We start from the raw sequence: 15,956 nt of genomic DNA, 5'->3' as shown, positions 1-15,956 counted from the left end.
TTCACTCTGGCAGGAGAGGAAAGTTTGGTTAATTTAATGTTCAGTCATCTAGGAAGGCTCACTTATTCAGAGAACCTCAATTTCTTTGGGCACAAAAAATAGTTATTATTTGTCAACAATTAAAAAATACCTAGCATTAAAAACTGTAAGCATGTTGTAGAAATGCCACATTATGAGATAAACAGTATATTAAAAATTTATTCAAAGTTTAGTACTTTGTTCAAGATAGCTTTACTTGGATTAATGTAATCACTTTGAAATAGCCCGAAATTTTGATTGTTATTGTAAAGGCACAACAAATAATGTTTAATAATATAAAACAATGCTCACAATATGTTCTCTAGTGAAAATGTTTTAAAACAGAAAATAGAGTATGATTTAATTCTGTTAAGTAAAATAGATATGAGCATAAAGAAAAGGCTTGAAAAGTACATATTTAAATATTATGTGAGGTTACTTCTGAGTGGTGAGTAGAAGAATGTTTATATTGAAGAATCTTAAAAGTCTATATCCATTTTTTTTGAAACTCAGTCTTTATTAAGAATAAATTATCTTTAAATGACTGTAATTTACAGAAAAAAAAAAACCATATTATTGCAGTGAAAATGCTATCCTAAGTTGTAGTCAGTCACTGTGTCTGCTGTGCCCAGGAATCATGATACTAGAAGACTTTAAAGCCAGTGAACTCTTTGAAAGAATGGACACTTGGCTTATTAAATTTTGAGTCAAAACATCAAGCTTAATGACTGACATATGGTGCTTAGAAATTTTTTGCTTAAGATTATACGTGTACTTCTCATATTTTCATAGCCGCTTCTACCCTTAAATACTGGGAAGCAAAGCCAAGAAATGCAGCCCTGAGGATATAGAGGATCCAGGGAGGAAAAGACCTATATTATTATTGAGTTCTGTTATATTTTTTTTTCAGTAAATGTTTATTTCAAGAGCAAGATTGAAAAGGCATTCTTCATTTCATATTTATTTGGTGTCTTTTACCCACTGTAAAATGTCATTTGGTGGGAACTAAGTTGGGGAGAGGGAAGGTGCTGAGGGTTGAAAGACACTCCAGGTAGAGAGAATTTAAGCAAAGTTTCAGAAATTAGATGACCAACTGTCTGAAATTGTAGTTGGGTCACAGTAGCAAAAGTTTAAGCTGTAAGGGGCAGGGGGATAAACATGGTGAGAGCATAAATGAGAAATTAGTAGAGGATATATAATGAATCCTTATATGCTAAGGCTATGGATTTTTACCTTGTGAGAGTGGTAAGCAGAGAGATGAGGAGTTCAAATTTGTATTTGAGAAAAATCACTCTAGTTGTGCTCTAGTTAGTTGATGTTATAAGAGTGAAAAAAGGACCCTTTATAAACTTGTTCATTGAATTTCAGTTCTGTCATGAGAGTGACATTAAAGACAGTGATAACTAATATCTCTAGTAGTGTAGTGGTTACAAGTTGTGCTGCTAACCTCAAGGTCAGCAGTTTGAAACTACCAACTGTTGTGCAGGAGAAAGATGAGGCTTTCTGTTCCCATAAAGATTTACAGTCTCGGAAACCCTATACTATGAGTCAGAATCGACTCCATGGCACACCACCACCATCAGTGACCTTAGTCATGAGAAAGATGAAACTTTCTGCTCCTGCAAAGATTTACAGCCTCAGAAACCCCATACAGGGTCGCCATGAGTCAGAATTGACGCCATGGCACATAACCTGCCATCTGATAGCTAGAAAATATATACCATGAACTCCTATTGCTGATTCGTTTTTGAGCTCTTTCAGGGAAGGGACCCAGTTTTACTCATTTCTATAACTCTAGTACCTGGCACCAGGCTTTACATTGCAATAGATATCCAATTAACATTCCTTAACTTGATTTGAATATGACTCATGTTATTATTTTTAAAGTGTTTCTTTATAGGACGAACATGAACCAGAAGATGCTAAGGTTGGAGAACCTGCTTCGATTTCACACTATTTGTAGGCAGCTGCACAGCCTGGGTCAAAGAAGAACGTTAGTGCAGTGGAGGCATTTGTTTTCATCTGGTTACCCAGTATGGACGGCTCCACTGTACGCCCAGCCTTGGAAAAAAGATGCACTCATCAGGGCTGCTTTATGGCAATATAGGCTTCTAGTAACCAAGAAGGTAGGCACAGATTTCTAATGTTGCTGTTACTTGCTGGGAAGTTGTGAGTCCTAATGAACCTGTGTTGTGTCCAACAGAAGGAAACCCTGCCTGGTCCTGTGCCGTCCTCACAGTTTTTTCTGGGCTTGAGCCCATGGTTGCAGCCGCTGTGTCAGTCCATCTCATTAAGGCTCGTCCTCTTGTTTGCTGACCCTCTACTTTACCAAGCAGGCTGTCCTTCTCCAGGGTCTTTTCCCTCCTGATAATACATCCAAAGTACATGAGATAAGTCTCACCATCCTTGCTTCTGAGACTCCTGGTGTGGTGTTGTAGGCTCAGCACTAGACTATGAACCAAGGTTGGCAGTTCAAAGCCACCAGATACTCCTAGGAAACCCTATACAGGGTCACTGTGAGTCAAAACCGAATTGATGGTACTTACAGCAACAATATCCTTGCCTCTACGGAGCTTTCTCACTAGACTTCTTCTAAGGCAGGTTTGTTTGTTCTTCTGGTAGTCCATGGTTCTTTCAGTATTCTTCACCAATGACACAATTCATACGCATCACTTCTTCTTGGTCTTCCTTATTCATTGTCCAGCTTTTGCATGCATATGAAGTGATTGAAAATATCTCTTGGATCAGGGATACCGTAGTCTTCAAAGTTACATCTTTGCTTTTTAACATTTTAAAGAAGTATTTTGCAGCAAGTTTGACCAATACAGGACGTCCTTTGATTTCTTGACTGCTAGAAAACAGGGCTGTTGATTGTGGATCCAAGTAAAATGAAATCCTGGACAACTTCAATATTTTCTCCTTTTATCATGATATTTATTGGTCAGTTGTAAGAATTTTTGTGTTCTTTAGGTTGGGTGTAATCTATGCTGTGTCTTTGGTATTCATTAGTGCTTCAAATTCTTCTTTCTGCAAGCAAGGTTGTATGGTCTACATACTGCAGACTGTTTTACAATTTTTATGCTGCATTCCTTCTTCATATAGTCCAGTTTCTCAGATTATTTGATAAATTACAAGTTGAATAAATACAGGGAAAGAATATAATTTTTATGCACAACTTTCCTGATTTTAAACCATGTAGTGATTCTTTGTTCTGTTTGAATGACTGCCTCTTGGTCTATGTACAGGTTCCGTGTGACTATAATTGAGTTTTCTGGAATTGCTATTCTTCTCAAACTTATTTGTAATTTGTTATGATCCAGTCAGATGCCTTTGCATAGTCAATAAAACATAGATGAACTTCTTTCTGGTATTCTGTGCTTTCAGCCAAGATCCATCTTAAATCAGCAATAATATTCCTCGTTCCATGTCCTCTTCTGAATCCTGCTAACATTTTTGGCAGCTTCCTGTCATTGTATTGCTGTTACTGTTTTTGAATTATCTTCAGCAAAACTTTACTTGTGTATGATAATAGATGTGTTTTTTTGTTAATGTTTGCATTCTCTTCTTTGGAATGGGCAGAAAGATGAATCTTCCAGTTGCTTGGACAGGTAGCTGTCTTCCACATTTCTTCTTTATTTTAACTTTTTAAGGAGCTCTGGTACCGTAGTGGTTACGAATCAGGCTGCGAACCTTAAGGTCAGCAGTTCGAAACTACCAGCTGTTCCACAGGAGAAAGATGAGGCTTTCTGCTCCGGTAAAAATTTACAGCCTCGGAAACCCTGTACAGGGTCAGTATGAGTCGGAACCGACTCCATGGCACATAACCAACCAACCAACCATTTTAACTTTTTGGGTGAAGGTTTACGGAACAGATCTTCAGTTTCACATTCAACAAGTCATCCTTTCAATGTAATATCACTGATCCCACTTACGTCCTGTTTCCTGTTTCCATTCTTCCTTGTTTCTAAACATTTCTGAACTTTTTCCTTAGGCTAATGATACCCTTTCATCGTATATGGTTGATTATTCTAAGGTATTTGTTTGTACCTCACTAGTGGAGTCCTGGTGTGGTGCTGTGGGCTAATGCGTCAGACTCTAAAGTCATTTGAACTGCAAGGTCAGTGGTTCAAGCTCACCAGCTGCTCCTTGGAAACCCTATACAGGGTCGCTATGGGTTGGAATCCACTTGATGGCACTTAACAACAACAACAAGTGTTATTATTACCCTTGTAGATCTATCTATTGTTTGGCTGAAAATTGAGCCCCAGGGTGTCTTCCAAATTTCTTAGCATAGGCTGGTGAGCACTTCCAGGACTGCATCTGTTTGTTGGAACATTTCAATTGCTATTCTGCCAATTTCTGAAGCCTTACTGTTTTCCCAATGTGTTCTGTGCAGTTTGGACTTCATCCTTCAGTACCATTGGTATTGATGGTAAGCTACCTCCTGAAATGGTTATATGTTCAACCAGTTCTTTTTGTCATAATGAGCTTTTCCATTTTCTTCTGATGCTTCTTGCGTTTTTCAATATTTTGCCTGTAGAATCCTTCAGTACTGATACTTGAGGCTTGAATTTTTTTTTCAGTTATTTTCAGTTCGGTAAATACAAAGCATGTTCTTCCTCTTTGGTTTTCTGACTCTAGGTCTTTATGCATTCATTGTAATAGTTTATGTTGTCTTCTCAAGCTGTCCTTGGACATTTCTGTTCAGCTCTTTTACTGCCTGGATTCTTGTTTCACTTTAGCTACTATACATTCTAGAGCAAATTTCAGTATCTTCTGACATCCATTGTGGTTCTCTCTTTCCTGTCTTCTTACTGACCTTTTGCTTTCTTAATATATTCTGTTGTTCTATAATTTTTCTGGTCTAGTTATTAGTGTTCAGTGTTCTGCATCTATTCTTGAGATCAATTTAAGGTGGAATATGCTCAAAAGTTGTATTTTGGCTCTCATGATTTGTTTTCATTTTCTTCAGTGTTTACTTGAACTTGCATATGAGTGATTGATGGTCTGTTCCACAGTTGGCTGCTGGTTTGCTCTAACTGATGCTGCTGCTGAGTTTTTCTACTTTATCTTTTCACAGATGTAATGGCTTTGAGTCCTGTATTTTCTGTCTGGTGAGGTGTGTGTATGTAGTCACTGTTATGTTGTTAATACAAGATATTTCCATATTATGTCACTGGTTTTAGAGAATTCTATCCTGCACTGTCTGGTGTCATTGCTATCACCAAGGCGGTTTTCCAATTACTGATCCGTCTTTGTGTCCAACTTTCCTATCAAATCACCAGTAATTATCAGTGCATTTTCATTATAATTTCTGACTATAGAAGTTGGTAAAAATCTTCAGCTGTAGTTGGTATATAAATTTGAATAATAGTTGTATTAACTGGTCTTCCTTGTAGGTGTATAGATATTAGCCTATCACTGATTTTACTTTAGCATAGATCTTGAAATGTTCTTTTTGACAAGGAAGGCAATGCTGTTCCGCTTTTATTTGCCATTCCCTGCATGGTAGATTATACGATTGTATGATTCAAAATGGCCAGTACCAATGCATTTCAGGGAGTCCTGCTGTGGCACTATAGGATAAGCAACCACAGGGTTGGCGGTTCAAATTCACCAGTCACTACTAGGAAGCCCTATACAAGGTCACTATGAGTCGAACCCAACTCAACAGCACTTAATAACAACAACAAGTCCATTTCAAATCACTAATACCTAAGCATGGTATTTCATTTTATGATGAATTCCAATTTTCCTTAATTTATGCTTCATACATTCTATGTTCTGATTATTAATGGATAGTGACAGTTTTTTCCCTCTTCATTTTGAGTTATACCACATCGTCAAGTGAAGATCCCGAAAGGTTTACTCCATCTTCATCAAGATTAACTCTACTTCGTGGAGGCAGTACTTCACTATCGTGTTTTAAGTGCCTTCCAACCAGAGCTACTTTTCTTCCATCACTGTGTCATGTAATTTACTGCTGCTATTCATAAGGTTTTTCTCTGGCCAGTTTTCTCCAAGTAGATCACTAGGTCCTTCTTGTTAGTCTCATTTAGTCTGGAGGCTCTGCTGAAACTTCAACACGACGGCTGATTGTGCTGGTATTTATAGTTCCGGTGGCATAGTGTCCACCATCACAGCAACATGCAAGCCCCCACAGCCTGAGAAACTATAGGCTAGTTGTTGTTGTTGTTGTTGTTAAGTGCCGTCGAGTCGGTTCCGACCCATAGCGACCCTGTACACGGTTTCTGAGGGTGTAAATCCTTACGGGAGTAGAAAGCCTCATCTTTCTCCCGTGGGCAGATTTCTAATGTTCACTGTGTCTTTTGGTCTGAGGTGAAAATGTCTAGAGGCATAGGTAAATATCTTTCTTGAGTATTTTGTTCTGTAAGGAATCTTTATCGAATCTTTATTCCTTAATGCTCTACTCCAGGCAATCGATGTTTGTTAGGTAATGCTCATGAATTCGATTTCTAGACCAGTGAATCAATTATGCAATTTAAAAATTTTAGTCAAAGTTGTACTTCAGGGAGTGTTTATTGGTAGAGATAGGAGCTGTGGTTGTGGTAGATATTCCAGAATAAGTCAAAAGTTACCACTGTAATTCTTTTATTCTTTGATCATTTTGTTTTAATAGGAAGGAAGACCACAGAAACCTAAGCTATCTTTGACAAAATCTAAAAAGGAAGTAGAGGTATGGATTGGAATCACTGTTGAAGAGCTGGCTAGAGCAATGGAAAAAGATATAGGTAAGCCAGATTAATTTCCAGGGAAAACTATGGAATAACAAAAACCTGGTATATTATTTTCTGTGGAATTAAAGCATTCATGGATAAAAACTAGACTGACAGTTTAAAAAGATACTCATTTCAATATTTTTTCTTCAGGTCACAAACCTTATTTAATTTTTTGACTCTTTGCCAAATATTGCTGTTGTTTGTTATATAAAGTGTTGCCAAGTCATTTCCAACTGATAGTGATCCTGTACAGGGTTTCTGAGAAGCAGCTGCTGGATTTGAACTGCCGACCTCTTGGTTCAAACTGACCTTGCTGTCCAGTGCATTATCCTGCAACACCACACCCAGACTCCATATTTTCCTTTTAATAAAAGTTAAAAAGATTTTAAAAATTTGAATTAACCTGTCTTTTTTCAGAAATTTTATGGGTCCTTATCGTAAATCCAAAGAATCTTTCTGGTTTAAGCAACTATACTTATACTAATTTTTTTTTCCCCTTTTGTTTTTTGGGTGCCTTTTTCCCACTCATTTTAATAGTATTTGTAAGCTACCAGATGAATATTTATAATAATAATTATAACTTTCAATAATTCTATTTGTACTTATGGATAAAGTGCATCATTGCCATTAAAAAAAATCTTTCATTATGCCTTTGATATATTCATTTCCAATTTAGAACTGTTGGAATAAAATGTGAATTATTAAAATATGACATTAAAATTCTTTGTAAGAAATATAGCCTATTATTGAAACAAAATAAAGTGATGAAGCAGACGCTTGGAAAAAAAGAAAGAATTAATCACAATAACTTACACTTATTAAGCTGTTAAAATGTATTAGTAATTTCTATGTTTTCATACATGTAATGTTCATAACACATTGTGGTAGGTGTGATTTGTTGTTGTTAAGTGCCTTCGAATTGGTTCCAACTCATAGTGTCCCTGTATAGGGTTTCCAAGCAGTTGTTGGTGGGTTTGAACCATCGACTTTACGTTTCAAACTGACCTTGTGATTCATTGCATTATCCTGCAGCACCACAACAGGACTCCTAGATATGATTGGTGGTGGTGGTGATGGTGGTTATGTGCCGTGGAGTCGGTTCCGACTCATAGCGACCCTGTATAGGGTTTCTGAGGCTGTAAATCTTTATGGGAGCAAACAGCTGGTAGTTTCGAACTGCTACCCTGAGGTTAGCAGCCCGATTAGTGTCTGTATTTCTAGGTTGAGTAACAGAGACATAGAGAGGTAAGATAATTGCCCAGTACGTAATAGAGTCCTGGTGTGGCGCTGTAGGATAAGTACTGAAATGCTGGCCACTAGGTCGGAGGTTCAAACCTACCAACCATTCCTCAGAAACCCTATATACGGTTGCTATGAGTCGACAGCACTTAACACTTAACAACATGTAATGGAGTTAAGATTTGGACCCAAGGAAACTGGCTCATGCTCTTATTCACAGATCTGGTTAGCTTCCAACAATTGTTCATTTGTGAATTACAGGATAGCCAGAAAGTTAATTAGCAGTCAGATTACTGAATAGTTAGATCAGCAGAACTGAGGAATGGAAATGTATTTTCTGCCCCAGAGTATTACCACTATTTGTGTGTGTACATTCTCACAAAGAGTAGAAAATTAGTATACAGTCTTGCACTTTTAAAACTTTGCAGTTTGATTATGTAATCATTTTATAAGTAGAAAAATTTTAAGACAAAAATAGATATGAGCATGTCAGTCAGAAGAAAAACCACTGATAAGATTTTTATAAATAATAGTAATAATGAATTTGCCTTAAAATTTTTTGTTGGAAAAATTTTAACATAAAATAGTATAGAATGATAAGCTGAAAGGTACCCATTATATAATTTAATCCAAAATATTTCAGTATTTCTAACTGTATCTTTAAAAGGTGCAGATTCTTTTTTTTAAATACAACCAAAAAAATCCCCAAGCATATAACCACATTATTTCTATCACATTACCAAGTAAATAAACTAATTAAAATGTAAATTCAGTCCCATGGAGCATTGCTCTAAACCTCAAATTGATTTGCTATGATTGAAATAAGTTATGTTTTTTAAGCTTATTTAATATGTTCAAATCTCATCTGAATTCAAGATAACTTTCATAAGATTATTATTTGTGTCTACTCTAGTAGCGATGTGAGTGCTTTCTCTCTTCCCCTGGGTTAACTAAGATAACTTGACATAGTATTTCTGCTTGAAATACTTTGAGCACTTTTCTACATATAAATATTTACTTAAGTAATTGGTAAAGATAAAATAGGATGTTAATAATGTATATATAATGTATACATTTTATAGAGAGAAGCAAAGATTACCTATCTTTTAAGCTACCGCTCAAATTTTAGGATAGGATGTTGGAAAACTGTAGGACCTGATCAAATGGGATTTTTAGCTGTGTTAGAATCAGCAGAGAATTATACTAATTATGTTTTTATGTCTTAAAAAGAGCATATTCACATAGAAAATTTGAGTTGTATCATTTTAAAAATGTTTTCTTTTAGATAAGGATGTAGGATATTTAGGAAATGGTTCTTTGGCATTATTAAGGAATAGGACCAGTGGTGTGCTAGGGCTGACTCACATCAGTGTATGAGAGTTTATTTTTAAATTCTAAGGAATTTTTTGAGCTGTTTGTTAAATATAACTATTATAAAACTTAAATGATAAAGAAGGTAGTAAATATGAATCAAAACTCTGCTTTCTAATTGTTTTACTATTATCTATGTTCTTGTGATTATCTATGCCTTTGTATTTCTGTGGTGGATTATACATAAACTTAATATACAAGGACTTCAGGTGTGGCGCTGTAAGATCAGCAGTGGACTGTGAACCATATGGTCAGCAGCTGAAACCCACTAGCTGCTCCTAGGAAACCCTGTACAGGGTCGCTATGAGTTGGAACCGACTCAATGGCACTTAAAATCAATAGCAAAAATACATATACATACATGTATACATACATATGTTCACTCACACATATATATCCATATGTATGGAGACCTGAAATGGTGCTGTAGGAAAAGCACTGGACTGTTAACTCCAAGGTTGGTGGTTCAAACCCACTAACTGCTCCCTGGAAACGTTATACATGTCATTATAAGTTGGAACTGACTGAATGGCACCTAACAACAATGGCAACATATATATGAGGGTGAGTAAAAAATTATCCACACTTTGGTTACATTAAAACGCCCATCCATGTCTACAGCTGATGACAACATTGAGCTTGCATGTGAAATATTCTGTCGAATAAATGATAACAGTGGATTATGTAGCAAATCGTTTGCAAATTACCCATGGCTCTGTTTATGGAATAATCCACAACAGATTTAGGTTTCAAAAATTTTGTGTGAGATTGGTACTGAAACAATTTACAGAAGAGCATAAACAGAAGCGTTTGGACATCTGCAAACAAAATGTGGACCAATGCTTGAAGGAAGGTGAAATTTTCTTTAAAAAAATCGTTACTGATAGCAAGACTTGGATTCATCACTACTAGCCTGAGAGTAAACAGCAGAGTATGGAATGGAAACATCCTCAGTCGCTGACCAAGAAAAAGTTTAAAAGTTAACTATCAGCTTGAAGATTGATATTTATTGTTTTCTGACATTTTCAAGGGCCATGTTGGAACACTATCAGGAAAAAGGTTTAGCAATCGGCAGTGCTCCTTATAGTGAGATGCTCACTGAAGAGCCTAAACTTTGGATTAAATGCAGAGGATTGCTGTCTAAAGGCATTGTGATCTTGCGTGATAATTCACGTCCACACACCTCCTCCTACATTATTGACACTCTGTAGAAACTTCAATTTGAGATGTTAAGCATCCTTTCTATAGTTCTGACCTTGCTCCATTGGACTTTCACTTGTTTGGTCCCCTGAAAGCAGTCCTCTGAGGATGAAGATTCACCTCTGATGAAAAAGTGAAGACAGTGCTTGCTTTGGCAGCACCTATACTAAAATTAGAACGATACAAAGAAGATTAGCATGGCCCCTGTGCAAGGATGACACGCAAATTCGTGCAGCGTTCCGTATTAAAAAAAAAAAAAAAAAAAAGTGAAGAAAGCAGTGCATTCATGGTTCACAGCTTAGCCTGAAACAGTTTTTAAATAAGGGAATAAGAAAGTTTGTTGACAGGATAGACAAAGTGTATTGACAAGCAAGGAGAGTATATAAAAAAATGATGTATTTAGGGCTACAGCTGAGAGTGGAGTGTCCAGCTGATATGAAGTGATGGGAGACACACAAGAACACCCAAACTTGCAGATAGTACCCATTTGACCTAGCTTCGATGGTTTGAAGATCACTAGTCTGCTAAAAGAAGATTAAAAAATTTGATAAAGGAAACAAGTGTAAATTGCCACAATTTGATAAGCTTGACCTATACTTTGGATGTAGTAGCTCACAATATCAACTGAGAGGGAAGAAGTCTTCGTCTTATCCTCTCTGTACACAGGGGTGATAGGGACGGGCAACTTAGACATTGGCTACCTAAAATGGGGGCCAGGCTATAAAGCACAAAGTGACTGGCTTACAGGTTTTCAAGAGGGAGTTTAGTTTCAGAGTGTTTGGGGGAAGGTAGAATCCCCACTAAATGGTTTTCATCTTGTCCAGATGGGTCTGGTGAAAGGAGATGGTGGTAGGATTCTTATGATTCAGTAGTGAGTAGTTGTTATCATGACTAATCGTGACTGTCACAGCTGTAAAGGTAGATGTTTTGTAATATAAAGGGGGAAGTAGTTAATCTTACATATCAGGAACAGAAACAGAGAATTCTAGGACCATCAAGAGAGGAGCATGAGTGGAATGTGGGACTCTATCCAGAGACACCGTGACACTAGAGATGGGGGCAGAGATGAGGACATGAAGAGATAAAGCAGCTGAGGACTCTAGACTCATGGAAAGAGAAAGACTGTTTGCTGGCAGCCAGAAGGCCGGCTTGCACAATGTGTCCTTTGGTTGTTTAAATGATTATATATTCCTGAGTGTTTTTGTGTACATCCCCCTTACCAAAAACAAACAAACAAACAAACAAACAAAAAAATAGAGAGGAAATAGAAACAAGTACTGTTGAATAATGATGCATGGAGGGGATTGTAATCATTGCAATGAAACAATGAGTATAAAACTGATTTTCTCCCATGTAAACTATTACTCAATTCAGAATAAAAACTTTAAAAAAAAAAAAAAAGGATGTATTTTTCTTTTCTAAAAGTTGATTGAAATAAATTCTACAGCCAGAATGCGGTTAATTTTTGACTCACATCATTTATGGGAACGTGGTGGCTCCATACAATGAACACTGGACTATGAACTACAAGGTTCACGTTCCTAGCTTGCCAGCCGCTCTGGGGGAAAAAATGATACTTTCTGTTCCCATGAAGATTTAAAGCATCTGAAACCCTACACAGGGTGGTTATGAGTCAGAACCAACTTGAGTACACTTAACAGCAACAACAATGCATATGTGTATATGTGTACATATATGATAAAGAGCCCTAGAGTCACTGTAGGACAAGCACTGGGCTATCAACCACAAGGTCAGCAGTTCAAACCCACCAGTTGCTGTGTGGGAGAAAGCTGAACTGTCTGCACAGGGTCGCTCTGAGGTGGCATCAGCTTGATGGCAGTGGGTTGGGTTTTGTTTGGTTTCTATGAATGATATGTGATACTTTGCCACTTACTGTACATCTCTTCCCAACTGTTCAGTGTCTTCACAAGCTGAAATCCACCATGGTGAGAGTATTTACACTTTTGTTGTTTTCAGTGCCATCGAGTCATAGAGTTTCTGTATAGGATTTATGAGGCTTGACTGGTGAGTTTGAACCATCGGCCCTGCAGTTCTAACTGACCTTGTAGTCTAGTGCATTATCCCACAGCGCCACACCAGGACTACAGATCAGGTTTTCTGTTTGTATTTCCTTTGGAAGAGCTAGTTGTTAAACATTCATCAGCACACCACTGAATAGGATGCTCTTTTAGACAAATAGTTTTGTTAATCTGAAGGTGCCTTTCATTCCTCTGTGAACATAAAACTTTATCTTATTATCGTAGATTCATTTACTTATCATCTACAGGGAAATATGACTGAAATTTATATAAAGCAGTAAATAAAATGACAGTTCTAAGGCTAAGTAACTATTTTCTGATACTTCAATACTTTTTGGTTGCCATAAATAAATAAATTGTGTCTGTGTGTGTGTATTGAGAGATACATATAGTATTTTTATATCTGTGTGTGTATGTAAAGAGCTCTGGTGGCACAGTGGGTTGAATATTGGACTGCTAAACTCAAGGTTGGTGGTTCAAACCTAGCCATCTACTGTGAGATAGAAAGAGGAAGCTTTCTGCTCCTGGAAAGATTTACAGCCTCGGAAACCCTATGGAGCAGTTCGGCTCTGTCTTGTAGGTTAGCTGTAAATTGGAATCAACTCCATAGTGATGAGTTTGCCTTTTGGTTTTAATATTTATATGTATATACAAATAAATATTTATATTTGCATGACATGTGTAACTACATGGTTTCAAAGAAATTGGCTATGATACTGTTGTTGTTATTGTTAAGTGCCATCGAGTCAATTCTGACCCATAGCGACCCTGTATAGGGTTTCCAAGGAGCAGCTGGTGAGCTTGAACCACCAACCTTGCAGTTCAAATGACTTTGCCGTCTGACGCATTAGCCCCACAGTGCCACACCAGGACTCTAAATATATATAACATGCAATTTGATGTTTTATTAATGGTTCAGAAGGTACTTTATTATCTCTGAGTTATCCTTATTTTCAAAGATTTATGAATATGTAGAAATGTTAGTTAATATATATCATTTTAAAGATTTTTTTTTCTTTTCTGTGTTGTTGTGACCTATTAACTTTAGAGAAACAGATTGTCAATACAGTTAATCCACTTACTGAATGTACTGTTTATATAGACATTGACTATTAGAGGTCACTTTCTCGAGCATTTAATGCATAATTCTAAAAGGTTTTTATTTATTCCAACCAGATTGTGTATATGAAGCTTTATTGAACACAGCTATTGACATAGATTCACTAGAAGCAAACTCACATTTAGATGAAGTCTGTATCAAAGAAGTGATAAAGAAAGCAGGGATGAAGTTAAAATGGAGCAAATTAAAACAAGACAAAGTCAGAGAAAATAAAGACGCAGTAAGAAGGTAAAACTAAACCCAGGTACTGGGGGAAGGAGACCATATCATTTTAATCACACTTTTTAATGGACAGTTTGTCTTGTAATTAAAGTTTCTTTTGTAATTAAAATAATGTGTGAGTATAATAGGCTCAGTTCTTCTTTGAAGCACTTAAATCATTAGAAAAATTTCAGGACATTCTAAGGGTTATTTTTCTCAGTTTTCTGAGTATGTACATTGGTTGTAAAATTTTAAATGTGATCCAGTTCTTATTGCTATGAATATGTCAACTGTAGGCGGTCAGTATTGATAAGTTTTGTCGTAAGTCATTGTATATAAGGGCAAAGTAATCACGTCTAATCAAAGTTGAATATTGATTTTACTGTTGATGGATGTGCAAAGAGATAACTCCAAACTCATTCACAGGCTATAAAGCATTTTGATATTTGAGAAATGAAAGTCCTTTGCTGTTAATTATAGGCCCCAGGCAGACCCAGCTTTATTAACCCCGCGGTCCCCAGTTGTTACTATAATGGGCCATGTTGATCATGGGAAAACGACTTTACTTGACAAGCTTCGAAAAACTCAAGTAGCAGCAATGGAAGCTGGAGGCATCACTCAGCACATCGGTGCCTTTCTTGGTATGAATGCAAAGTACCTTATCCTGTGCCTGGGAACCTGTTAGGATTTCCTTAAACCAGTTGTCATGTGAAATATACAAATCCAAGTCAAAGGGAAGGCTAAAGCTTGAAGCCATTGTCTTGATGAAATGCTGAGTGGGTGGTTATAAAAGTTATCTTGTACTGTCTATAAGTAGAAAATGATGTTTCTTTATCCTAGCTCATTTTCAGTTTGGTTAAGTGAACCTTCAATTCTTCCTTAATTTTATTTACATAATTTATCTAACCTATGCTATGTTGTGACCCGACTCGATGGCACTTAACAACAACAACATGCTATGTTGTAATAATGTTGAAAATAGTACCAGCTACCACTTACTAAGTTCTTAGTATGTATCCAGCACTGGGCTCAGCACTTTATATGCTTTGTCTTTTATTCCCTCACAACATTATTAATATTCCTGCTTACAGATGAGACAATAAATTGATGCTTCAGCAGGTTACGTAAGTTGGCCAGGGGTACCCAGTTCATAAGTAACAAAACCAGGATTCAAACCCACAATTGTACTCTAAATCCTGAGCTGCCAACTGTTGTCTAAATTGCCTTTCTATGGCTCCAGGCAGTTGTGCACTGCAGCTTGTTAATGTGATGGCTACCTGTACGACTATAGGTCTTTTCTGTCTCCTAAATAGATATCAGTTAGTGCATTTGTGAAAGTTGATTATCATATATTCTAGAGTTTTAGCTGGGTACTACCAAATGAAAAGAAAAATTCCTAAATCTCAATAGTATGTATCATTTTTTTCTTGTGAAATGATGATCTGTCTTGGTCTGATTAAAATTAATAGAAGGAATAAAATTATTTTAAGGGATCACTGATGACATTTATTAATGTCTCTTTCTTTTGTATTAAAGTACACATTTGAGACTTGATGTTTCTGGATTTCTGTTTATACAGTCTCTCTGCCTTCTGGGGAAAATATCACCTTTCTTGATACTCCAGGACACGCTGCCTTCTCAGCAATGAGAGCCAGAGGCGCTCAGGTCACTGACATTGTCATATTGGTTGTAGCAGCAGATGATGGAGTAATGAAACAAACTGTAGAATCTATTCAGCATGCCAAAGACGCTCAAGGTACTGTGTGTGTGGCTGACTTATGTGTGTCAAGAAGGAAATGATCTTCTTAATAGAGCATCTGTGCCGGAGCCTTTGCATGTAACTCATTTCATCCTCACAACTGTTATACCTGTTACAAAGCTCAAAGACAGTTAAATTACTTTTCCAGAGACAGATAATTAATTGGAAGAGTGTAGCAGGACTCAACGTGATACTTGTGACCACCATTGCAATTTTTTCTTCTTTACTCTTCCCCTAGTTGATACGGTATGAGAATTTGATAGTCTGAA

At 36.8% G+C, this 15,956-nt stretch overlaps 1 protein-coding gene across 1 annotated transcript in view; it reads left to right on the top strand.

Moving 5' to 3' along the window:
• Window positions 1-1,925: 1,925 nt before the first annotated feature.
• The window catches only part of LOC102816505 (translation initiation factor IF-2, mitochondrial-like), a 33,552-nt gene continuing 19,521 nt past the window's right edge, over window positions 1,926-15,956 (top strand). Inside the window, exons 1-5 of the mRNA XM_006868009.1 lie at window positions 1,926-2,144; window positions 6,659-6,770; window positions 13,784-13,955; window positions 14,409-14,569; window positions 15,508-15,684. Coding sequence (XP_006868071.1) covers window positions 1,926-2,144; window positions 6,659-6,770; window positions 13,784-13,955; window positions 14,409-14,569; window positions 15,508-15,684 — 841 coding nt within the window. The remainder of the gene's footprint in view (window positions 2,145-6,658; window positions 6,771-13,783; window positions 13,956-14,408; window positions 14,570-15,507; window positions 15,685-15,956) is intronic.

The sequence above is a fragment of the Chrysochloris asiatica genome, unplaced genomic scaffold (assembly GCF_000296735.1).
Source record: "Chrysochloris asiatica unplaced genomic scaffold, ChrAsi1.0 scaffold00114, whole genome shotgun sequence".
NCBI lineage: Eukaryota > Metazoa > Chordata > Mammalia > Afrosoricida > Chrysochloridae > Chrysochloris > Chrysochloris asiatica.
The sequence above is the reverse complement of the archived record's forward strand: the minus strand, read 5'-3'. Positions and strand labels throughout refer to the sequence as shown.